The sequence below is a fragment of the Hemitrygon akajei genome, chromosome 5 (genome assembly GCF_048418815.1).
Source record: "Hemitrygon akajei chromosome 5, sHemAka1.3, whole genome shotgun sequence".
Classification (NCBI taxonomy): Eukaryota; Metazoa; Chordata; class Chondrichthyes; order Myliobatiformes; family Dasyatidae; genus Hemitrygon; species Hemitrygon akajei.
In genome coordinates this window covers 120,651,371-120,677,653 of record NC_133128.1, presented here as the reverse complement: position 1 = coordinate 120,677,653, position 26,283 = coordinate 120,651,371, and the positions used below count along the sequence as shown (strand labels likewise).

The 26,283-nt window shown below is 49.3% G+C and overlaps 2 protein-coding genes across 2 annotated transcripts in view; one reads left to right on the top strand and one right to left on the bottom strand.

Annotated features, from left to right (window-relative positions):
- The window catches only part of LOC140728116 (mannose-1-phosphate guanylyltransferase regulatory subunit alpha-A-like), a 38,680-nt gene extending 17,253 nt beyond the window's left edge, over positions 1-21,427 (bottom strand). The window contains exons 1-6 of the mRNA XM_073046331.1: positions 21,257-21,427; positions 18,321-18,418; positions 15,649-15,752; positions 11,479-11,665; positions 9,652-9,711; positions 2,281-2,411 (exon numbers count right to left, since the gene is read on the bottom strand). Of these exons, the coding sequence (XP_072902432.1) occupies positions 2,281-2,411; positions 9,652-9,711; positions 11,479-11,665; positions 15,649-15,752; positions 18,321-18,418; positions 21,257-21,296 (620 nt within the window). The 5' untranslated portion in view covers positions 21,297-21,427. The remainder of the gene's footprint in view (positions 1-2,280; positions 2,412-9,651; positions 9,712-11,478; positions 11,666-15,648; positions 15,753-18,320; positions 18,419-21,256) is intronic.
- The window catches only part of LOC140728118 (rac GTPase-activating protein 1-like), a 144,193-nt gene that overhangs the window by 64,755 nt on the left and 53,155 nt on the right, over positions 1-26,283 (top strand). The window lies entirely within an intron of this gene.

The window sequence follows — 26,283 nt, the reverse complement described above, 5'->3', positions numbered from 1 at the left end:
TACCCATTGCTACAATACCTGAGGGTAGAGCAAAGAAAGAGAGAGATGAGAGTGAGAGGTGGCTGTTGTGTGGGACAAGCTACCCGAGTACAACAGGTAGGACTGAGAGTCAAGCCGCATGCTGACCGGAGCAAAGGTTACAAACTTTGTAGGCCAGTACATTACCTTTTACTCAGGGCTGTCCTATCCTCACCCCACATCCCTGCTTCCTTTGCAAGATGACTAGCAATGATTAGATGAAGAGCCAAGAGACCTCCTTCCATGGGTCACACCATTGAGAGCCAATGGCAGAGCTAGGTGCCCACAGAGTGCCAGACGGACAAGGCAGGAGGCCTGATTTGAATCCACAGCCCAACGCCCAACTCAACACCCAATCACCTCTCTCAACTCAACACCCACCCACTGCTCCCAACTCAACACCCAATCACCTCTCCCAAAACAACACTCGCCCACTTCTCCCAACCCAACACTCGCCCTCTTCTCCCAACCCAACACTCGTCCACTTCTCCCAACCCAACACTCGCCCACTTTCCCAACCCAACACTCGCCCACTTCTCCCAACCCTGCACCCGCCCACTTCTCCCAACCCAACACTCGCCCACTTCTCCCAACCCAACACTCGCCCACTTCTCCCAACCCTGCACCCTCCCACTTCTCCCAACCCAACACTCGCCCACTTCTCCCAACCCAACACTCGCCCACTTCTCCCAACCCTGCACCCGCCCACTTCTCCCAACCCAACACTCGCCCACTTCTCCCAACCCAACACTCGCCCACTTCTCCCAACCCTGCACCCGCCCACTTCTCCCAACCCAACACTCGCCCACTTCTCCCAACCCAACACTCGCCCACTTCTCCCAACCCTGCACCCGCCCACTTCTCCCAACCAAACTCCCGTCCACTTCTCCCAACCCAACACCCGCCCTCTTCTCCCAACCCAACTCCCGTCCACTTCTCCCAACCCAACACTCGCCCACTTCTCCCAACCCAACTCCCGTCCACTTCTCCCAACCCAACACCCGCCCTCTTCTCCCAACCCAACTCCCGTCCACTTCTCCTAACCCAACACTCGCCCACTTCTCCCAACCCAACACTCGCCCACTGCTCCCAACCCAACTCCCGTCTACTTCTCCCAACCCAACACTCGCCACACTAACCACTGCCAAACTGTTCTCAGTGAAAAGGCCCGCAAACCAAAGACTTTCATAAAAAAAAACATCTGGTTCAGCAACACACCTCAGGGAAGGAAACTTAATGACCGTATGACAATTGAGTCCACGTGATACCATCTTGGCACCCTCATGTGTCCCAGCTCAAGCCCACCCCCATGGATCCAGCTCTTCTGATGTGATTTATGGACCACCAGCCTACAACCATCATCAAGTTTAAGGGTTAGGCAGAATTTCCCAGAGATCCCACTCTCCATCACTGATGGAAATCTCAATTCATCAGAGGGATGTTGTGACATCTTAACCTTCTCTTAAGATCAATCTAACCCTTCCCTCCCTCCCACATAGCCCTCCATTTTTCTATCATCTATGTACCTATCTAAGAATTTCTTAAATGCTTCTAACTTATTTGCTTTGACCACCAACCCTGGAAGTACATTCCACACACCCAACACTCTGTGTAAAAAAAAACTCTATACTTTCCACCAAACACTTTAAAATTATGACTCCTGGTATTGGCCACTTCAGCCTTGGGAGAAAAATCTCTGTCTGTCCACTCTATGTCTCACCATCTTACACACTTCTATCAAGTCACCTCTCATCCTCCTTTATTTCAAACAGAAATAAACTAGCTCGCTCACTCTGTCCTCAAATGACCAGCTCTCAAAACCAGGCAGCATCCTGGTAAATCCTCTACATAGACTCCTAAGTCTTTACATCCTTCCTATAATGAGCTGACAGAACTGAATACAATACTCCAAATGTGGTCTAACTAGGATTTCAGAGCTGCAACATTACCTCACAGTTCCTGGACTCCTGACAAATGAAGGCCAACAACCCTATCAATTTGTGTGGTAGTATTGAGGGTTTTTGGATCCCCCTGTTCCTCCACACCGTTAAGAATCCTGCCATTATCCCCGTACTCTACCATCAGGTTTGACCTTCCAAACTGAATCCCTTCTCACTTCCCCCGGCTGAAATCTGTCTGCCCCTATTCAGCCTGTGAAGGGTCGAGAAAGAGACTGTGAGCCATCCTGAGTGTGGGGAGTGTGAGGCCCCAGTTGCTGTTGGTGGGGAGAGTGGGAGGTAGGGTAGGCATTCATCTACTCACATGGCCAGGTCCTGCTGGTTTTTGCGGAACACCTCCCCGATGTACTGGAAGATGTTGGGAGTGAAGAGGTACACACCGCAGTTGATGATGTCACTGACAAAGGTGCTGGGCTTCTCCACGTAGTGAAGAACCTGCAGGAGAGGATGTTATTACTTTGCATGGAATTCCCACCCTGTAACACCCCCACATCACATACCCCGCCCGGTAACACCCCCACATCACATACCCCACCCTGTAACACCCCCACATCATATACCCCACCCTGTAATACATCATATACCGCACCCTGTAACACCCCATCACATACCCCGCCCGGTAACACCCCCACATCACATACCCCACCCTGTAACACCCCCACATCATATACCCCACCCGGTAACACCCCCACATCATATACCCCACCCGATAACACCCCATCATATACCTCACCCTGTAACACCCCCACATCACATACCCCACCCGGTAACACCCCATCACATACCCTACCCGGTAACACCCCCACATCACATACCCCACCCGGTAACACCCCATCACATACCCCACCCAGTAATAACCCATCATATACCCCACCCTGTAACACCCCCACATCATATACCCCCCCGGTAACACTCCCATCATATACCTCACCCTGTGACACCCCATCACATACCCCACCCGGTAACACCCCCTCATCACATACCCCACCCGGTAACACCCCCACATCATATACCCCACCCGGTAACACCCCCTCATCACATACCCCACCCAGTAACACCCCCACATCATATACCCCACCCGGTAACACCCCATCACATACCCCACCCGGTAACACCCCCACATCACATACCCCACCCTGTAACACCCCATCACATACCCTACCCGGTAACAACCCATCACATAGCCCACCCGGTAACACCCCATCACATACCCCACCCGGTAACACCCCCACATCACATACCCCACCCGGTAACACCCCATCATATACCCCACCCGGTAACACCCCATCACATACCCCACCCTGTAACACCCCCACATCATATACCCCACCCTGTAACACCCCATCACATACCCCACCCGGTAACACCCCATCATATACCCCACCCTGTAACACCCCATCACATACCCCACCCTGTAACACCCCATCATATACCTCACCCTGTAACACCCCATAATATACCTCACCCTGTAATACATCATATACCTCACCCTGTAACACCCCCACATCACATACCCCACCCTGTAACACCCCATCACATACCCCACCCTGTAACACCCCATCATATACTTCACCCTGTAACACCCCATCATATACCTCACCCTGTAACACCCCATCATATACCTCACCCTGTAATACATCATATACCTCACCCTGTAACACCCCCACATCACATACCCCACCCTGTAACACCCCATCATATACACCACCCTGTAACACCCCATCATATACCTCACCCTGTAATATATCATATACCTCACCCTGTAACACCCCCACATCACATACCCCACCCTGTAACACCCCATCACATACCCCACCCTGTAACACCCCATCATATACCTCACCCTGTAACACCCCATCATATACCTCACCCTGTAATACATCATATACCTCACCCTGTAACACCCCCACATCACATACCCCACCCTGTAACACCCCATCATATACACCACCCTGTAACACCCTCATATCATATACCTCACCCTGTAACACCCCATCATATACCCCACCCTGTAACACCCCCCATATACCCCTCAACTCCGTAACCGCTCCACTTCTGATTTGCTTTGCCACTTCTCAGCCAAACTCTGCATCCTGTCACAACCTACAACTCTACTCCCCACTATCCACAGCTCCACCAGCCTCCATGTCATCTGCAAACTTACTAACACACCCTCACTTATTTCCACTTCTTCAAGTCATTTACAAGAACGACAAAGAGCAGGGGTCCCTACGGAACACCACTACTCACCAATCACCAACCTCCAGGCAGAATACGGTCCAGCGAAAACCACCCGCTGCAAACCAATTCCGTATTCACAATGCCTAAACTAGGAGCTTCCTAAATGTCCTTAATGTATCTGCCTCTATCACCCCTCACGTTCCACACAGCCTCCACTCTCTGTGTAAACGATGTACCTCCGACATCCCCCCATACTCTCCTCCAATCACCTTAAAATAATGCCCCTCTGGCACTAGCCATTTGCACCCTGGGAAAACGTCTCAGGGTGTCCCCTTGATCTATGCCTCTTACCTTTTGTTACACAGACAGCTGTGGGTGCCCAGAATACGCTACCCAGGTGGTGGTGGAGAGACATATTTAAGAGGCCTTAGACAGGCACGTAAATATGCCAAGATTGGAGGGGTAAGGACCACGTGTAGACAGAAGGGATTTTGTCTCATTAGCTTAATTAGTTTGGCACAACATCTAGGGGTGAAGGGTCTGTTCCTGTCCTGACAGCCTGGAAATACTAAATTATTGTCATTAACTGTTAAAAAGCAGCAATCCATGTCCACACTCATAACTCAACTTGTCTCAAATGATTTACTTCTACCTGTCTTGTATTGATCTTCACCTTCGTCTGGTCATGAGCAGATGTTCAGCAGACTGATTCCTGGAATGACAGGGCTGATATATGAAGAGAGATTGGCTTATTCAAGCTCCTGTTCACTAGAGTTAGAAGACAGAGTCCCCATCCTTCTAAGCCTTGTTGAGGTAACTAAGTAACTCTGAAACACAGCGATTGTATCGGACTCCACCACGTCTCCTAACAGCAAGTTCCAGACATCAAACACGCTCTCTGTGTAAAAAAAATACCTGCTTTGCCAATCTCCTTTAAATTTCCCCCTCTCACCTTAACCCTACGTGCTCATATTTTGGATATGCCCAACTATGGAGAAAAGATTTTGACTATCTACCCTAAGGTTGTCAAAGCTGGGGGGAGGGCAGAGGAATGAGCTCCCACTTCCTATTAAATGCTCCCAATGACGTGCGTCTCAAATAGCCCCTGCCAACCAAGTCCAGCGCCTGGCTTCCATGTGTGATTTGGCTACTAAGTCCAGTGGAACCATTTCTACTGACAAGGGGCAAAGGCAACTGGTGCCTTAAAACCAGTTGCTTTGGGCAGGTGGGGTTCACCAGCCATGGTTGGCAGCTCATCTAAGAGAAGGAAAACTCTGGTCTCAGACTTCCGCTGCCTTGCAGCTTTACCCACTCATGGGGAAGGCTTCGGGAGTAAACCCCGAGGGAAAGATCCAGAGCTGGAGTCCCTAAGGCAGTCCTTGTTAAATTCAACATGACTGGCAACTGCTGCGATGTCACTGGTGCCAAACTGTCTCGGTCTCTGCCGTCTTTGGATTCATCAGGGACGTGACGAGGGGGAGCCTGGTGCATGGACCACAGCTCGCTCTCCGTATTGTACTGTCATGGCTCTCGTAGGACAGATAGGATGCAACATCCATTCTTGACCCTGACCAACGGAGGTCTCGTATTCTGCCCTATCCACGCCTCACATCTGATCTTAGGTGCCTCTATCAGGTTCCCCCTCAGCTACCATCACTCCAAGACCACACTTGGAGTACTGTGTTCAGTTCCGTTCCCTCATTATGCTGTATTCGGCTCTGGTTTCTAAAACTCTAGGTCCACTACGTGGTACAATGGAGACACAAGAGATGGCAGATGCTGGGATCTGGAGCAAAAACAAACTGGAGGAGGAACTCAGTAGGTCAGGCTGCCTCTGGGGAGTGAAAAGGAATAACACAGAGGGAGGTTACTGGAATATCGTGCTCAGCTCTGGTCACCTCATTATTGGAAGAATCTGGAGGCTTAGAAAAACCATGATATAGGAGCAGAATGAGGCTATTCGACCCATGGTTGATCCATTTCCCTCAGCCCCAGTATCCTGCCTTCTCCCCGTAACCCTGATGCCCTGACTAATCAAGCATTACCCTGCCTTTAGAATACTTTTTCTTCTTCTTTGGGATGTATTTATCCTGCACTTTCTGAATTGTTCTCAGAAATTCCAGCCATCGCTGCTCTGCTGTCATCCCTGCTAGTGTCCCCTTCCAACCAATTCTGGCCAGCTCCTCTCCGTGCCTCTGTAACACTCTTCACTCCATTGTAATACTGAAATAGCTGACTTTGGCCTCTCCTTCTCAAGTTGCAGAATGAAGTCTATCATATTATGATCACTGATCCCTAAGGCTTCCTTTATCTTCAGCTCTCCAGTTCATTGCAGAACACTCATCCCAGAATAGCTGATCCCCTAGTGGGCTCAACCATGAGCTGCTCTAAAAAGCCACCTTGTAGGCATTCTACAATTTTCCCCTCTGCAGATCTAGCACCAACCTGATTTTCCCAATCTATCTCCATATTGAAATCTCCCATGACTATAGTAACATTGCCCTTTTGACATGCCTTTTCTATCTCCTGTTGTAATTTGTAGCCCACATCCTGGTTACTGTTCAGAGGCCTGTATATAACTCCCATGAGGGTCTTTTTACCCTTGCAGTTTCTTAACTCTACACACAACGGTTCTACACCTTCCGATCCTACGTTGCCTCTTTCTCAGGATTTAATTTCATTTTGTCCCCAACAGCACCATGCCACCCTTTCTGCCTACCTACTTGTCCTTTCAGTACCATGTGTATCCATGGACGTTACGCTCCCAGCTGTAGTCTTCTTTCAGCCAAGGTTCAGTGACGCCCACAATGTCACACATGCCAATCTGTGACTGTGCTTTAAATTCATCTACCTGACTCCGCATTCAAATATAACACCTTCAGTCCTGTATTCAACACCCTTTTCAATTTTGTCCACTTTTATATTGTAACTCATGGTATTGACTACAAGTTTGTCTGATCATCAGCCCGTCCTTGCTAACAGTCTCACTACACTGCCGAGGTTTACCAGGATGCTGCCTGGATTAGAGAGGATATAATCATGTTTTATGAGGAGAGGCTGAGTGAGCTAGTGCTTTTCCCTTTGGAGCGAAGGGGCATGAGAGGTGACTTGATAGAGCTGTACAAAATACTAAAGAGGCATAGACAGAATGGACAGTCAGAATCTTTTTCCCAGGGTGGAAATGGCTAAAAAATAAAGGTACATAATTTTAAGATGATTGGAGGATGAGGTGTATAAGATGATGAGAGGCATTTATCGTGTCGATAGTCAGAGGCTTTTTCCCAGGGCTGAAATGGTTGCCACAAGAGGTCACAGGTTTAAGGTGCTGGGGAGTAGGTACAGAGGAGATGTCAGGGGTAAGTTTTTTACTCAGAGTGGTGAGTGCGTGGAATCGGCTGCCGGCGATGGTGGTGGAGGCGGATACGAAAGGATCTTTTAAGAGGCTTTTAGATAGGTACATGGAGCTTAGAAAAATAGAGGGCTATAGATAAGCCTAGTAATTTCTAAGGTAGGGACATGTTTGGCACAACTTTGTGGGCCAAAGGGCCTGTATTGTGCTGTAGGTTTTCTATGTTTCTGTGGAAGTATAGGGAATGATGTCAGAGGTAGGTTTTTACACAGAGTGCTGGGTGCATAAAACATCTTGCCAGGAGTGGTGGTAGAAGCTGTTACATCAGGGGCATTTAAGAGACCCTAGATAGGCACATGAATGATAGAAAAATGGAGGAATATGTAGGAGGGAAGGGCTGAATCGATCTCAGAGTAGGTTAAAAGTCCAGCATAACATTGTGGGCCCAAAGGACCTGTTCTCTACTGTAATGGCTTATTTTCTAACTGAGTTTGGGAAGCACAGAGTTTGTTGAAAATTTACACATTGGGTTCGGAAAGAAAACGTCTAACCTTGGAGGGCATGATTCAAAGTGAGAGGGAGTAATTTCAAAGGAGATGTATGGGGCAAGCCTTTTTATCACAAAGAAAGCGGTGGGTAGGTGCAGTGTGCTGCCAGGAATGGTGGTGGAGGCCAACATGATTGAGGCTCTTTCAGATAGGCACTAGATGTACAGAATGGAGGGCTATGGATTTGTGTAGACAGAGGAAATTAGTTTAGCTAGACATTTAATTACTAGTCTGTCACAACCTTGTAGGCCAAAAGGTCTGTTCTTGAGCTGTACTGGTCTATGTTCTAGATGTGGGGAGAGGGTCTTTTCTTGAGCTGTACTGGACGATGTTCTAGATGTGGGGAGAGGGTCTTTTCTTGAGCTGTACTGGACGATGTTCTAGATGTGGGAAAAGGGCCTTTCCCTGAGCTGTACTGGACGATGTTCTAGATGTGAGGGAAAGGGTCTTTTCTTGAGCTCTACTGGACGATGCTGCAGATGTGGGAAAAGGGCTTTTTCTTGAGCTGCACTGGTCTATGTTCTAGATGTTGGGAAAGGGCTTTTTCCTGAGCTGTACTGGACGATGTTCTAGATGTGAGGAAAAGGGCCTTTTCTTGAGCTCTACTGGACGATGTTCTAAACATGGGAAAAGGGCTTTTCCTTGAGCTGCACTTGTCTGTGTTCTAGATGTGAGGGAAAGGGATTTTTCCTGAGCTGTACTGGTCTATGTTCTAGATGTGGGGAGAGGGTCTTTTCTTGAGCTCTACTGGACGATGCTGCAGATGTGGGAAAAGGGCTTTTTCTTGAGCTGTACTGGTCTATGTTCTAGATGTTGGGAAAGGGCTTTTTCCTGAGCTGTACTGGACGATGTTCTAGATGTGAGGAAAAGGGCCTTTTCTTGAGCTCTACTGGACGATGTTCTAAACGTGGGAAAAGGGCTTTTCCTTGAGCTGCACTGGTCTATGTTCTAGATGTTGGGAAAGGGCTTTTTCCTGAGCTGTACTGGTCTATGTTCTAGATGTTGGGAAAGGGCTTTTTCCTGAGCTGTACTGGTCTGTGTTCTAGATGTGGGGAAAGGGCCTTTCCCTGAGCTGTACTGGACGATGTTCTAAACGTGGGAAAAGGGCTTTTCCTTGAGCTGCACTGGTCTATGTTTTAGATGTTGGGAAAGGGCTTTTTCCTGAGCTGTACTGGACGATGTTCTAGATGTGGGAAAGGGCCTTTCCCTGAGCTGTACTGGACGATGTTCTAGATGTGAGGAAAAGGGTCTTTTCTTGAGCTCTACTGGACGATGCTGCAGATGTGGGAAAAGGGCTTTTTCCTGAGCTGCACTGGTCTATGTTCTAGATGTTGGGAAAGGGCTTTTTCCTGAGCTGTACTGGTCTGTGTTCTAGATGTGGGAAAAGGGCCTTTCCCTGAGCTCTACTGCACGATGCTGCAGATGTGGGAAAAGGGCTTTTTCCTGAGCGGTACTGGACAATGTTCTAAATGTGGGTGGCAGGCCTGTGAGTACAAAGTACAGCATGGAGTAGCCTCTTGCTGTGTAATGGGTGGGATGTCAGAGTTTAGCAGATAGCGCACCTATCCCTGTACCGGACACACGCAAGCTCACTCACCTCATGGCTTTGCTCATTCTCCACAATGCAGCCGTAATTCATCGACTGTCTCCTGTTGGCCTGTAACACCACCAGAACGGTTAGACATCACCCAGCCCTCCATCCCTCACACCCACACACACCCCAGCTTCCTGCTGTGTCCTCCCAATTCCCCCGAGACTCCACCCAGGAACCACACAATCCACTCCCCCTCATTCACCCTCCCACCCAGCTTTGTTTACAGTACCTCAGCCTCCAACCATCCACCTTCGAAACCAGACGCAGAGACCGTGGCAGTACACTCCTATCTAAGCAGCAGCCCACTGGCCTCACAGATTCTGCCTCTCTTCCTACTTTCTCATGACAATGTTCTCCCTCCTTCTTGTTCTCTCCTACCTCTCTCTCCCTCCCCCTCACTCACTCTCCTCCCCTTCACTCTCGCCCTCCCCCTCACTCCCTCTCCTCCCCCTCACTCTCTCCCTCACTCCCCCCCTCTCCCCCCTCCTCTGCCTGCCCACCACTGACAGTATACCCTGACTGACTATGCCACGACTCATCACACTGACCACACCAGGACATGAATGTGACTAAACGCATTGATGAAGGAAGAGCAGTAAATGTAGTGTATATGGATTTCAGCAAGGCATTTGATAAGCTACCTCATGCAAGGCTTATTGAGAAAGTAAGGAGGCAAGGGATCCAAAGGGTCATTGCTTTGTGGATCCAGGATAGGTTTGCCCACAGACAGAAGACAAAGAGTGGTTGTAGACAGGTCATATTCTGCATGGAGGTCGGTGACCAGTGGAGTGCCTCAGGGATCTGTTGTGGGACCTCTCCTCTTCGTGAGTTTTATAAATGGCCTGGATGAGGAAGTGGAGGGATGGGTTAGTAAATTTGCTGATGACACAAAGGTTGGGGGTGTTGTGAATAGTGTGGGGGGGTGTTGTGGATAGTGTGGAGGGCTGTCAGAGATTACAGCGGGACATTGATAGGATGCAAAACTGGGCTGAGAAGTGGCAGATGGAGTTCAAACCAGATAAGTGTGAGGTGGTACATCTTGGTAGGTCAAATATGATGGCAGAATATAGTATTAATGGTAAGACTCTTGGCAGTGTGGAAGATCTGAGGGATCTTGGGGTCCGAGTCCATAGGACACTCAAAGCTGCTGCGCAGGTTGACTCTGTGGTTAAGAAGGCATACGGTGCATTGGCCTTCATCAATCGTGGGATTAAGAGCCGAGAGGTAATGTTGCAGCTATATACGACTCTGGTCAGACCCCACTTGGAGTACTGTGCTCAGTTCTGGTCGCCTCCCTACAGGGAGGATGTGGAAGCCATAGAAATGGTGCAGAGGAGATTTACAAGGATGTTTCCTGGATTGGGGAGCATGCCTTATGAGAATAGGTTGAGTGAACTCAGCCTTTTCTCCTCGGAGCGACGAAGGATGAGAGGTGACTTGATAGAGGTGTATAAGATGATGAGAGGCATTGATCGTGTGGATAGTCAGAGGCTTTTTCCCAGGGCTGAAATGGCTAGTACAAGAGGGCATAGTTTTAAGGTGCTTGGAAGTAGGTATTGAGGAGATGTCAGGGGTAAGTTTTTTACACACAGAGTGGTGACTGCATGGAATGGGCTGCCGGCTGCGGTGGTGGAGGTGGAAACAATAGGGTTTTTTAAGAGACTCCTGGATGGAGACATGGAGCTTAGAAAAATAGAGGGCTATGGGTAAAGCCTAGGTAGTTCTAAGGTAGGGGCATGTTCGGACCAGCTTTGTGGGCCGAAGGGTCTGAATTGTGCTGTAGGTTTTCTATGTTTCTATCTATGAGAGCTTGGACCTCAGTTTCCTAACCGTTGTTCCCAACATGACAAAAGAGCCGGCCTGTTCCTTCTGGAATTCAACCATCTCTGTCAGGGGAAATTCGCAGCAGACATCTGCGTTCATGACGAAGAACAAGTCGGGTTTTCCTGACAGGATCTGATCTCGAAAGTGATACAGGCCTCCGCCAGTTCCCAAAGCAACATATTCCTGAAGGTATCTGCGAACACAAGGGCAGCGCATTAACCCTTTGTTGGGAACCCAGCTGGGTTTCAAGTGTCAGAGGGGCAAAAAATCAACAAATCTCAAAACACGAGGGAATTCAGCCCATCCACCCCTGTGCTGGCCCTGACAGTTGCTACCAATTTGCCCCAAGTCCAGTCTCAGTCTCTGCATCCCAGAAGATATGGAACATAAAATATGTAATGCTGGAGCACAGTACAGGCTCTTTAGCCACCATGTTGTGCTGAATTTTAAACCTACTCCAAAATCCATCTAACCCCTCCCTCCCACACAGCCCTCCATTTTTCTATCATCCATGTGCCTATGTAAGGGACAGCTACACTGGCACACACGTTTTGGTCTTGTTCTATACTGGAACAGTTTTGGAAGTCAGTTTTTTCCACAATTTCTAAAGCACTTACAATTAATTTATAACCTAACAAATTAACTGTGCTTTTTGGATTAATCCTCAAAATATCCGTGGTATTTCTTTGTCTGACCAAGATGTTATTGCGTTTGTTACATTGATAGCTAGGAGGGCCATTCTGTTGAAGTGGAAGGATACGTCGGCTCCCACTCTGTCACAATGGTTCTCTCAAGTGATGCTGTGTCTTAGTTTGGAGAAAATTAGAAGTCGAACCTTCAAGCCTATCTTTGATTTTGAGAGAAGATGGGGTTCATTTGCTCGTTACTACTATTTGAGTTAATTGATAGATTTCCTTCACGAACTAATTGTAAATTTTGTTTTTTTTTTGTTGGCGGTTTGATGTTTACTTTTAGAAGCTTTGGCTCTGGGGTTGAATACCTAATGGGTTCGTTTTTTCCCTCACTTTTCTTTGCTTTAGTAGGGTTTAGTAGGGTTTTTTGTTCTTTTTTTTGTGTCACCATATTTTTCAATCTTTAAAACATTTTTTTTCCTTTGAGACATTGTAAGTGTTACCTACTTCAATGTACTCCTGTTATTTTGGATAGTAATAATAATAAAAAGATCTGAAAAAAAAGAAAGTAAGAGTTTTTTCTATGTCACTAATTTATCTGCCTCTACCACCACCCCGAGAGGTGCTGGGGGGGGGCGGGGGGGGGGAATTCTATGAAAACACCACTCTGTGTATAAGAAACCTACCTCAGACAACATCCCATCATACTTTCCTACAAACACCTTAAAATTTCACCTCCCACCCCACGTATTAGCCATTTCCACTCTGGGACAAATAATCAGCAAATCTTGAAGCACAAAGATGGAATCCAGCCCCTCTGAATGGAGACACAGTCAAACAATTCTCCTCTCCTCCCTGATTCAGGATTTCAACCCAAACTTCGACAATACACTTCCTCCTTCAGATGCTGCTCGACCAGCTGAGCCCCTCCTGCAGACTGAATTGGTGCAATTCATTATCAGTTTCTGAGGAGGCCAAGTCATTGAATATAGTGCAGAAATCCACTGAGACTATGTGAGACTAGGTCATAGGTTAAAGGTGAAAGGTGAAGTGGAGCTTCTTCACTCAAGAGAGTGGTGAGAGTGTCGAACGAGTTGCCTGTGGAAGTGGTGGATGCGGGTTGGATTTCAACATTTAAGAGAAGTTTGGATAGGTACGTGAATGGGATGCATGGCCATGGTCCAGGTGCGGGTCCCTGGGACTAGGCAGAACACAGTGTGCAGTGTGCAGTTACTGTGTGCAGTTTTGGGCTCCTTATTTAAGAAAGGATGTGCTGACATTGGAGAGGGTTCACAGAAGATTCTCTAGAATGATTCCGGGAGTGAGAGGGTTAACATATGAGGAACGTTTGACCACTCTTGGACTGTACTTCTTGGAGTTTAGAAGAATGAGGGGGGACCTCACAGAAACATTTCGAATGTTGAAAGGCATGGACAGAGTGGATGAGGCAAAGTTGTTTCCCATGGTGGGGGAGTCTAGTACGAGAGGACATGACTTGAGGATTGCAGGACGCCCATTCAGAACAGAGATGCGAAAAAATTTCTTTAGCCAGAGGGTGGTGAATCTGTGGAATTTGTTGCCACGGGCGGCAGTGGAGGCCAAGTCATTGGGTGTATTTAAGGCAGAGATTGATAGGTATCTGAGTAGTCAGGGCATCAAAGATTATGGTCAGAAGGCGGGGGAGTGGGACTAAAGGGGAGATTGGATCAGCTCATGATGAAATGGCGGAGCAGACTCGATGGGCCGAATGGCTGACTTCTGCTCCTTTGTCTTATGGTCTTATGGTCTGGTTCGGCACAAAGTAGATGGGCTGTTTCTCTGCTATAGTGTTCTATAACTTTACATTTCAAGTGGAGGTTGATAGGTTCCTGATTAATCAGGAAGTCCAAGGTTATGGCGAGAAGGCAGGAGAAGGAGGTTAAGTGGGATAGTAAATCAATGATGGTCGAATGGTGGAGCAGACTAGATGGGCCAAATGGCCTGATTCTGCCCTATGTCTTGTGGTCTCTTGCCAAACCCTCTCACGACATGTCCACTGCTCTCTGACCTTCTATCATATTGGGTGTTATTAAATCTTCAGTGCCTTGGCTCTGGGGTCACTGTCTCTCTTGCTAGTCCAAGGTGACGAGTCAAATGTCAGTCAGGAGGCCTGTGTCTAAAGTCCCCGCATCCTTCCTATGAGGCAACAGAATGTGAGTACAGTATTCCACGTTCTCCAACAATCAGCGAGTTGCTACGTGTCTAAGAACAGAGAGATTTGGGGGTACTGGTGCACAGAGAGTTGTGAGAGTGGCAGGGTAGATCGAGGGCGAGGCGAGGGAAGCAGGGAGTACAGAGCACTGAGGTGTGGTGAACTGGGAACACACTGATTCAACTGGTGGGGAAGTTGCGGCAAGGCAAAAGTTAATACAATGTCCAGGTAAGATAGACTGCTGACAAAGTGCAGACAGCCCAGGCAAGAAGGAGCATAGCTTGCTTTGCATAGCAGCTTACTGGGGCCATTTCACTTACTGGAGACGAGATTAGGATGTGATGGAAGGATGCCAAACACACACACCGATGAAGGGACAGTTGCAAAGTGTCATCGGTTGTCAGCTTGAACTTTCTATTGACTGTGAACACCTCTGTTGTGAATGGCGATTGATCTTGCCAGTAAGGAATTCAAACATACACAATTTACCAAATGGTCACTCTCATAATTGCCAGTCAATTCTGTACAGATATCTGCTCCAGCTTCAGAACAGAGTGGTGACAGAGCGGGTGGTTCTCCCTGCTCACGAGTAAATCAAGTGCGATTGGGAAACAGGTACAGGTTGTCAGAGTGCAGTTCATCAGTGCCAACAACACGGCCAAGCCTTTAGTAAACAGCATACGCCTTGGGGCCGTGTCAGAGAGGAGAACGATTCAGTTGTGATGTTCTAAAGGGAGCTACAGGAAAGTAACCCACAGGGATACGAGGAGAGGGTGGGTCAAGGGGACTGGCAGGACTGTACTTGCACAGGACCAGCATGGACTAGATGGAACAAATGACCTCCTGCCCTGCTGGAACCATTCTATGCTAAAACAAAAGGGTAGAATTTCAAGATATGCTTGGGAGTGGTGATGGATGTCAGAGGTAGGGTTTACTACACAGAGTGGTGGGTGCATGGAACACCCTGCTGGGGTGGTGGAAGCAGTTACGTTAGGGACATTTGAGAAACTCATTGCGAGGCACAGGGATGATGGAGAAATGGAGGACTAAGCAGGAGGGAAAGGTTAGCTTGATCTTGGAGCAGGTCAGCACAGCATTGTGGGCCAAAGGGCCTGTACTGTGCTGTACTGTTCAATGTTCTATGATTCTGCAACATTTATGCTGTTTGATGCCGTCCCTTCAGTACACACAAAGGCACATCAAAAGCCGTTCAGCCCATCGAATTCATGCTGTTTAACCACCTAATTATACTGATCACAGTTCCCACCCACCTCCCCCCCACCCCAGATCTTCCCCCTGACTTACACACCACAGTTAAGCTCTCAGTAAGAATTTCACTGGACTTTTCATTACCTAATGCAGATCTTGAATTCTTGCTGTGCAGTCAGAAGGAACCGATTAATTTCGTCGCTTGGCTGGTAAAACCCAATCAGCAAGATCTCTTTCAAGTTTGGAACCTGCGCAGAGTGAAGGAGGGAAGGAAGGTGAGGGAGACAGATGATGGAGAAAAAGGAGGGAAAAAGTAAGACACCATGAAGATTGAAGATTAGCTTTATCGGTCACATATCCAGTCGATACCAGTTCATTCAGCCATCAGTTAATCAGGACAGCCACTTATTTGGAACAACTCTTAAAGAACAAAAACTAATCAAGAAAATACCCAGGATTATTTGGGACACTATGCTGTTTGATTGGGATAGGAGATTTTTGCCAGTTTCTAACTAGTGTTAGACACTTAGAGCGAACAGTTTTTAAATAGTGCCATTTACATGTGTTTGTGTTCAAAAAGCGGTGATTTTTGTCACTGACAGTGTAACAAGCAGCAAGACAATTCAGGACCGTTTTGCTCACGGTGGTTTCAAGCATTTAGGCCAACTTTAACAAATTAGGAACGATGAACAATTTGAAGGTATCAACATCATCTTGAATGTTAAAATTAAAATGAAGATTTGGGGGATGCAGTCATTCAAAGCATTTATGAAGGCAGTTCATTACTGCATGAGAGGTCTGTGCTGACTTTGTTCAATCTGTTGATAACTATTAGGAATTAATTCACAGTTTTATAGTACTGTAGTAGCTTTGGTACTGTTCTAATTTGTTCTGTATTTCTTTTAAATGTGTAATTTGTTACTTAAATAGTTCTTTGTCTTTTTTTTATACATTTTTAACTATTTTCATGAGCAGGCCAATTAGGACAGCTGCTTAATTGGGCCAAAATGTACTGATTCTGATGTGTTGTAATTATCCGCAATCTACTGTACATCAAAACCTCAACATATAGCAAAATGCATTGTTTGCGTCAACAACCAACACAGGCCAAGGATGCTAGGGTTGAAAGGGTTAATAAATCAGCCACGATGGAACAGCAAGCAGCCGCGATGGGCCAAATGGCCTGTGTCTTCTGTTCTTTGTGGCAGCATACCAAGTGTCACCATGCTTCCAGAACCTACACAGCATGTCCACAACACATTCACCCCAACCCGTATGTCGTTGGAAACCAGAGCACCCAGAGGAAACCCACACTCTCACGGGGAGAAAGTCCTCACGGACAGCACCGGGAATTGAAGCCCGATCAGTGATCGCTGGTGCTGTAAAGCAATGCTGCAAGTGCCATGCCTCCATTACAGGAGGAAGTCAACACTCACCATGCCAGCCTCACTGGTCTAATATCTCCCTGAGCGGGTTGTAAAGAGAGCTTATGGCGCGTTGGCCTTCATATATCAGCATCTTGAGTAAAATAGTTGTGATGTTATGCTGAAGTTGTAGAGGACTTTGGTAAGGCCTACTTTGGAGTATGGTGTGTAGTTTTGGTCCCCTACCTACAGGAAAGATGTCAATGAGATTGAAAGAGTGCTGAAAAAATTTACAAGGATGTTGTCAGGACTTGAAGACCTGGGATATAGGAAAAGGTTGAATAGGTTAGGACTTTATTCCATGGAGTGTAGGAGAATGAGAGGAGATTTGATAGAGCTGTACAAAATTATGAGGGGTATGGACAGGCTTGTTCCGCTGACGTTGGCTGAGATCAGACCTAGAGGTCCAAAGGATAAGGGTGAAAGGTGCAATATTTAAGGTGAACCTTCAGGAGGGGATCGTCTTCATTCAGAGGATGGTGCAAGGGTAGAATGAGCTGTTAGTGGGAGTGATCGATGTGGGTTTGATTGTAACAGTTTAGATAAGTACATGGAAGGAAGGGGTATGCAGTGCTACGGTTGAGTAGCAAGCTAGGCAGAAAACCAGGCTGGCGGGAATCGAAAGGCCAAAGAGCCTGTTTCTGGGCTCTAATCTACCACTTCAGCTGATGGTGTGAGAGACCGAGAGTGAGATCAGTGTGAGCTGAGGGTGAGTATCAGTGTGAGCTGAGGGTGAGTATCAGTGTGAGCTGACAATATCAGTGTGAGCTGAGGGTGAGTATCAGTGTGAGCTGACAATATCAGTGTGAGCTGAGGGTGACTATCAGTGTGAGCTGAGGGTGAGTATCAGTGTGAGCTGACAATATCAGTGTGAGCTGAGGGTGACTATCAGTGTGAGCTGACAATATCAGTGTGAGCTGACGATATCAGTGTGAGCTGAGGGTGAGTATCAGTGTGAGCTGACAATATCAGTGTGAGCTGACGATATCAGTGTGAGCTGAAGGTGAGTATCAGTGTGAGCTGACGATATCAGTGTGAGCTGAGGGTGAGTATCAATGTGAGCTGACGATATCAGTGTGAGCTGAAGGTGAGTATCAGTGTGAGCTGACGATATCAGTGTGAGCTGAGGGTGAGTATCAGTGTGAGCTGACGATATCAGTGTGAGCTGACGATATCAGTGTGAGCTGAGGGTGAGTATCAATGTGACATGTGAGAGCCCAAGGGTGAGTATCAGTGTGAAAGTATCAGTGACTGCGAGTGAAATAAGGGAGAGAGTGAGTGTGAGTTTACAAGGCAATGGGACCAGGTCAATGTCAGGGACCCACCCATCATACGACCAGATTACAGGCAATAAAATTAAAGTTACACAAACAACTGGCAGGTAGGAGTTACCTTTGCACAAGCCTCAATGTGATGCTGGATCATTGGGACACCCGCCACTGGAAACAGCGGCTTCGGAACCTCAAAGGACAGAGGACGGAACCTTGTGCCTGAGGAAACAGCAGAAACACTCAAAACCGTCCATCACACCCTCAATACCGTCCGTCACACCCTCAATACCGTCCGTCACACCCTCGATACCGTCCGTCACACCCTCGATACCATCCGTCACACCCTCGATACCGTCCATCACACCCTCGATACCATCCGTCACACCCTCGATACCATCCGTCACACCCTCGATACCGTCCATCACACCCTCCATACCATCCGTCACACTCTCCATACCATCCGTCACACGCTCGATACCGTCCGTCACACCCTCAATACCGTCCGTCACAGCCTCAATACCGTCCGTCACACTCTCCATACCATCCGTCACACGCTCGATACCGTCCGTCACACCCTCAATACCGTCCGTCACAGCCTCAATACCGTCCGTCACACTCTCCATACCATCCGTCACACTCTCCATACCATCCATCACACCCTCGATACCGTCCGTCACACCCTCGATACAGTCCATCACACCCTGAATACCGTCCGTCACACTCTCAATACCATCCATCACACTCTCAATACCGTCCATCACACTCCCGGGGTCAGACACAGAGTGAAGTTCCCTCTACACCGTCCCATCACACACTCCCAGGGTCAGACACAGAGTGAAGCTCCCTCTACACCGTCCCATCACACACTCCCAGGGTCAGACACAGAGTGAAGCTCCCTCTACACCGTCCCATCACACACTCCCAGGGTCAGACACAGAGTGAAGCTCCCTCTACACTGCCCCATCACTCACTCCCAGGGTCAGTCACAGAGTGAAGCTCCCTCTACACTGTCCCATCACACACTCCCAGGGTCAGACACAGAGTGAAGCTCCCTCTACACTGTCCATCACACACTCCCGGGGTCAGACACAGAGTGAAGCTCCCTCTACACTGTCCCATCACACTCCCGGGGTCAGACGCAGAGTGAAGCTCCCTCTACACCGTCCCATCACACACTCCCAGGGTCAGACACAGAGTGAAGCTCCCTCTACACTGTCCATCACAGACTCCCGGGGTCAGACACAGAGTGAAGCTCCCTCTACACTGTCCCATCACACACTCCCAGGGTCAGACACAGAGTGAAGCTCCCTCTACACTGTCCCATCACACACTCCCGGGGTCAGACACAGAGTGAAGCTCCCTCTACACTGTCCCATCACACACTCCCAGGGTCAGACACAGAGTGAAGCTCCCTCTACACTGTCCCATCACACATTCCCAGGGTCAGACACAGAGTGAAGCTCCCTCTACACTGTCCCATCACACACTCCCAGGGTCAGACACAGAGAGAAGTTCCCTCTACACTGTCCCATCACACACTCCCAGGGTCAGACACAGAGTGAAACTCCCTCTACACTGTCCCATCACACACTCCCAGGGTCAGACACATAGTGAAGCTCCCTCTACACTGTCCCATTGTGCATGACTGCGATGAAGCGCAGAACGAAGTTCCCTCCACACCAAAACAATATATATATATAAATTTAATTAAATAAGTAATGCAAAAAGGAGCAACCAGAAGTGGGAGTTTATGGATTTATTGCCCATTACTGACCACGGGCTCGGCAGAGGAGCTGCTGTGTGATCTGAGTCAGCAGGAACATGGCCCGAATGGCCTCCTCCACATGCTTCATGACCAACTCCTTTGATCAATCCACAGCGCTGTCCAATCAGCCTAGTTTCCATCTATCTTCCACTCCACCCTGTCACACCCTGCCCATCACACCCCCTCCTGTCCATCACCCTAACTACACCCCCACCTGTCTGTCACCCTAACCACACCTCCTCTCTGCCACCCTAACCACACCTCTTCATGTCACCCTAACCACACCCCCACCTGTCTGTCACCCTAACCGCACCTCCTCTGTCACCCCAAACACACCTCTACATGTCACCCTAAATCCACCCTCTCACTGCCCTGCCCATCACTCTAACCACACCCCTACTGTCCATCACACCAAACCACGCCCCTGGTGTCCATCACCTAACCACACCCCCACCTGTCACCCTAACCACACCTCCTCTCTGCCACTCTAACCACACCTCTTCATGTCACCCTAACCACACTCCCTCCTGTCCATCACTCTAACCACACCCCTCCTGTCCATCACCCTAACGACGCCCCTCCTGCCATCACACTAACCGCACTCCCTCCTGTCCATCACACAAACCACGCCCCTGGTGTCCATCACTCTAACCACGCCCCTCCTGTGACCCTAACCACACCCCCACCTGTCATTCACTCGAACCACACCTGTCCATCACTCTAACCACGCCCCTCCTGTCATTCACTCGAACCACACCTGTCCATCACTCTAACCACGCCCCTCCTCTCCATCACAGAAAACCACACCTGTCCATCACTCTAACCACGCCCCTCCGGTCATTCACTCGAACCACACCTGTCCATCACTCTAACCACGCCCCTCCTCTCCATCACAGAAAACCACACCTGTCCATCACTCTAACCACGCCCCTCCGGTCATTCACTCGAACCACACCTGTCCATCACTCTAACCACGCCCCTCCTCTCCATCACAGAAAACCACACCTGTCCATCACTCTAACCACGCCCCTCCTGTCCATCACTAACCACGCCCCTCCTGTCCATCACAGAAAACCACGTCCCTCTAACTGCACCCCCTCCTGTCGATCAAACTCTCCCAGACGCTGCAGCCCTTCACAAACACCCACGCTGCCGCTCCGCCGCCCTCTGTCTCCCTAACTTTGTCATTTTGTTAATGACCCTAACACAACCCCAGTTGTCCATATTAAACCTTCCGACTACGAGTCCCGCCCCTGCCGTCCACCTCCCGAACACCGGCCCGCTCTCCGAACCTTTCTGGGAGCCTCCGATCAGAATCACGGCCTTCAGCATCGTGGCTGCAGCTGCGGCTCGGGTCCGGGTCCGGGTCCGGGTCCGGGTTCGGGCTGAGGTCAGAAGTCAGAAGTCGTCGATCCAGGGTCAGGGAATGACAGCTGTGCGCGGTGGCACTGACGTCGAGGCGACGCAGGCTGATGACGTCCACAAGGCGACAGGCAAGTCATCTGTCCGCGTGGCCGTAGAGGAGTGGTGCAGCAAGATCCCACACCGGGACGCTCCTTCACTGCCCCTCCCTCACCACCACCTCCACACCGGGACGCTCCTTCACTGCCCCTCCCACAGCCGGACGCTCCCTCACCACCACCTCCACACCGGGACGCTCCTTCACTGCCCCTCCCACAGCGGGACGCTCCCTCACCACCTCCTCCACACCGGGACGCTCCTTCACTGCCCCCCCATAGCGGGACGCTCCTTCACCACCTCCTCCACACCGGGACGCTCCTTCACTGCCCCTCCCATAGCGGGACGCTCCCTCACCACCACCTCCACACCGGGACGCTCCTTCACTGCCCCTCCCACAGCAGGACGCTCCCTCACCACCTCCTCCACACCGGGACGCTCCTTCACTGCCCCTCCCATAGCGGGACGCTCCCTCACCACCTCCTCCACACCGGGACGCTCCTTCACTGCCCCTCCCACAGCGGGACGCTCCCTCACCACCACCTCCACACTGGACTGCCCCTCCCACAGCAGGACGCTCCCTCACCACCACCTCCACACCGGGACGCTCCTTCACTGCCCCTCCCACAGCGGGACGCTCCCTCACCACCTCCTCCACACCGGGACGCTCCTTCACTGCCCCTCCCATAGCGGGACGCTCCCTCACCACCTCCTCCACACCGGGACGCTCCTTCACTGCCCCTCCCATAGCGGGACGCTCCCTCACCACCTCCTCCACACCGGGACGCTCCTTCACTGCCCCTCCCACAGCGGGACGCTCCCTCACCACCACCTCCACACCGGGACGCTCCTTCACTGCCCCTCCCACAGCGGGACGCTCCCTCACCACCTCCTCCACACCGGGACGCTCCTTCACTGCCCCTCCCATAGCGGGACGCTCCCTCACCACCTCCTCCACACCGGGACGCTCCTTCACTGCCCCTCCCATAGCGGGACGCTCCCTCACCACCTCCTCCACACCGGGACGCTCCTTCACTGCCCCTCCCATAGCGGGACGCTCCTTCACTGCCCCTCCCATAGCGGGACGCTCCTTCACCACCTCCTCCACACCGGGACGCTCCTTCACTGCCCCTCCCATAGCGGGACGCTCCCTCACCACCACCTCCACACCGGGACGCTCCTTCACTGCCCCTCCCACAGCGGGACGCTCCCTCACCACCACCTCCACACCGGGATGCTCTTTCACTGCCCCTCCCACAGCGGGACGCTCCCTCACCACCACCTCCACACCGGGATGCTCCTTCACTGCCCCTTCCACAGCGGGACGCTCCCTCACCACCACCTCCACACCGGGATGCTCCTTCACTGCCCCTCCCACAGCGGGACGCTCCCTCACCACCACCCACAGTACGGCCCACCTCATGACCTTTCAGTGACCCCGACACGGACTTATCTGCACATCAGCTGAAAAGTCAACAGTTTATTCCCCTCTGTCCTCTCACTGTCTCCAAAATGCTCCTCCAGTGAATCTTCAGCCAGCTGGCCAAGTTCATTACTTAACACAAGGTCCCATCCATGGTTGGATTATTCAGTACAGGAAATCCTCTGGATGCACCTGATAAACTTTGCCCCATCTAATTCCCTGGTATTAAGGGAACCCCAATTACTATTGGAGAAATTAAGATCACCCAGTGTGTTAAGCCTGTAGTTTCTGACATCTTTCCATGATCTGCAGGGATATCTCTTCTGGCTCTATGTAACCCTTTCTTAGCCCGAGTTCTACCACATAACCTCGGTGAATGAACTACCTAGGCTGTCCTCTCTAAGAGTGTAGCTGTGACAGTCTTTCACTCAGTACACGTATCGGCCCTCCTCTTTTGCATATCTCTCACATGCATCTGCCTCACCAGCATCGAGGACACCTTCAAAAGGCGATGTCTCAGCACTTTTCATCACTTCAGACCCCGTCTTCTAGGAGTGCTTCTTCTAGGAGGCACGGGAGCCTGAACATACACACTCAGTATTGTTCAACCAGCTTCCTTCCACTTGCCATCAGATTCATGAACAGACAATGAACGCAACCTCACTATATCCTTCTCTCTTATTGCACTAATTTATTTTTACCTCTCACTATAACTGATAATAATTATTATTACGTATTGCAAATTACTGCTGCCTGCAAAACAACAAACTTCATGAAATGTCAGTGATACTAAACCAGATTCTGAAACATTCACACCCTGGCACTTTGAACTATAAAAACGGCAGGATTCTAGTTCCATGTAGTAATCGAGTGTCTGAGACCATCTTCCTTCCCCGTGTATAAAAACAAATTCACTTAGGCCCATCAATCCCACCGTGTTCACAACTGCAGAGAGCTGAGCATACAAACCCAGTACATCGGTATACAACCCAGTACATCAGTATACAACCCAGTACATCGGTATACAACCCAGTACATCAGTATACAACCCAGTACATCGGTATACAACCCAGTACATCAGTATACAGCCCAGTACATCGGTTTACAGCCCAGTACATCGGTATACAACCCAGTACATCGGTATACAACCCAGTACATCAGTATACAACCCAGTACATCAGTATACAACCCAGTACATCGGTATACAACCCAGTACATCGATATACAACCCAGTACATCAGTATACAACCCGGTACATCGTATACAACCCAGTACATCGGTTTACAACCCAGTACATCGGCATACAACCCAGTACATCGGTATACAACCCAGTACATCAGTATACAACCCAGTACAACGGTATACAACCCAGTACATCAGTATACAACCCGGTACATCGTATACAACCCAGTACATCGGTATACAACCCGGTACATCGGTATACAACCCAGTACATCGGTATACAACCCGGTACATCGGTATACAACCCGGTACATCGGTATACAACCCAGTAGATCGGTATACAACCCAGTACATTTGTATACAGCCCAGTACATCGGTATACATCTCAGGACAGTAGAAACATAGAAAACCTACAGCACAATACAGGCCTTTCGGCCCACAAAGTTGTGCCAAACATGTCCCTACCTTAGAAATGACTAGGCTTACCCATAGCCCTCTATTTTTCTAAGCTCCATGTACCTATCCAAAAGTCTCTTAAAAGACCCTATCGTATCCGCCTCCACCACCATTGGCGGCAGCCGATTCCACGCACTCACCACTCTCTGCATAAAAAACTTACCCCTGACATCTCCTCTGTACCTACTCCCCAGCACCTTAAACCTGTGTCCTCTTGTGGCAACCATTTCAGTCCTGGGAAAAAGCCTCTGACTATCCACACGATCAATGCCTCTCATCATCTTATACACCTCTATCAAGTCACCTCTCATCCTCCTTCGCTCCAAAGAGAAAAGGCCGAGTTCACTCAACCTATTTTCATGAGGCATGCTCCCCAATCCAGGAAACATCCTTGTAAATCTCCTCTGCACCATTTCTATGGCTTCCACATCCTTCCTGTAGTGAGGCAACCAGAAATGAGCACAGTACTCCAAGTGGGGTCTGACCAGGGTCCTATATATCTGCAACATTACCTCTCGGCTCCTAAATTCAATTCCACGATTGATGAAGGCCAATGCACTGTATACCTTCTTAATCACAGAGTCAACCTGCACAGCTGCTTTGAGCGTCCTATGAACACAGACCCCAAGATCCCTCTGATCCTCCACACTGCCAAGAGTCTTACCATTAATACTATATTCTGCCATCATATCTGACCTACCAAAATGAACCACTTCACACTTATCTGGGTTGAACTCCATCTACCACTTGTCAGCCCAGTTTTGCATCCTATCAATGTCCCGCTGTAACCTCTGACAGCCCTCCACACTATCCACAACACCCCCAACCTTTGTGTCATCAGCAAACTTACTAACCCATCCCTCCACTTCCTCATCCAGGTCATTTATAAAAATCACGAAGAGTATGGGTCCCAGAACAGATCCCTGAGGTACTCCACTGGTGACAGACCTCCATGCAGAATATGACCCACCTACAACCACTCTTTGCCTTCTGTGGGCAAGCCAGTTCTGGATCCACAAAGCAATGTCCCCTTGGATCCCATGCCTCCTTACTTTCTCAATAAGCCTTGCATGGGGTACCTTATCAAGTACCTTGCTGAAATCCATATATGAGGGGTGATTGATAAGTTTGTGGCATAAAGTAGGAGTCGATTTTAGAAAACCTAGCACATTTATTTTTCCTATATTTACACACTTAGTCCAGCGGTCGTGGAGCATACACCTCCAGAAGTGGTCCACAGCAGGGGTGATTGATAAGTTTGTGGCCTAAGGTAGAAGGAGATGAGTTATTTACTTCAAACTTTCTGCATAATCACTCAGAGTTGACCTGCATGTGCATGTAACAAGAGCTGTATAACTTATCTCCTTTTACCTTAGGCCACGAATTTATCAATCACTCCTGCTGTGGACCACTTCTGCAAAGAAGGGATCCGTATGCTCCACGACCGCTGGACAAAGTGTGTAAATGTAGGAGGGGACTATGTTGAAAAATAAATATGCTAGGTTTTCTAAAATTGACTCCTTCTACCTTAGGCCACGAACTTATCTATCACCACTCGTACACTACATCTACTGCTCTTCCTTCATCAATGTGTTTAGTCACATCCTCAAAAAATTCAATCAGGTTCATAGGGCACGGGTTGCCCTTGGCAAAGCCATGCTGACTACTCCTAATCATTTTATACCTCTCCAAATGTTCATAAATCCTGCCTCTCAGGATCTTCTCCATCAACTTACCAACCGCTGAAGTAAGACTTCCTGGTCTATAATTTCCTGAGCTATCTCTACTCCCTTTCTTGAA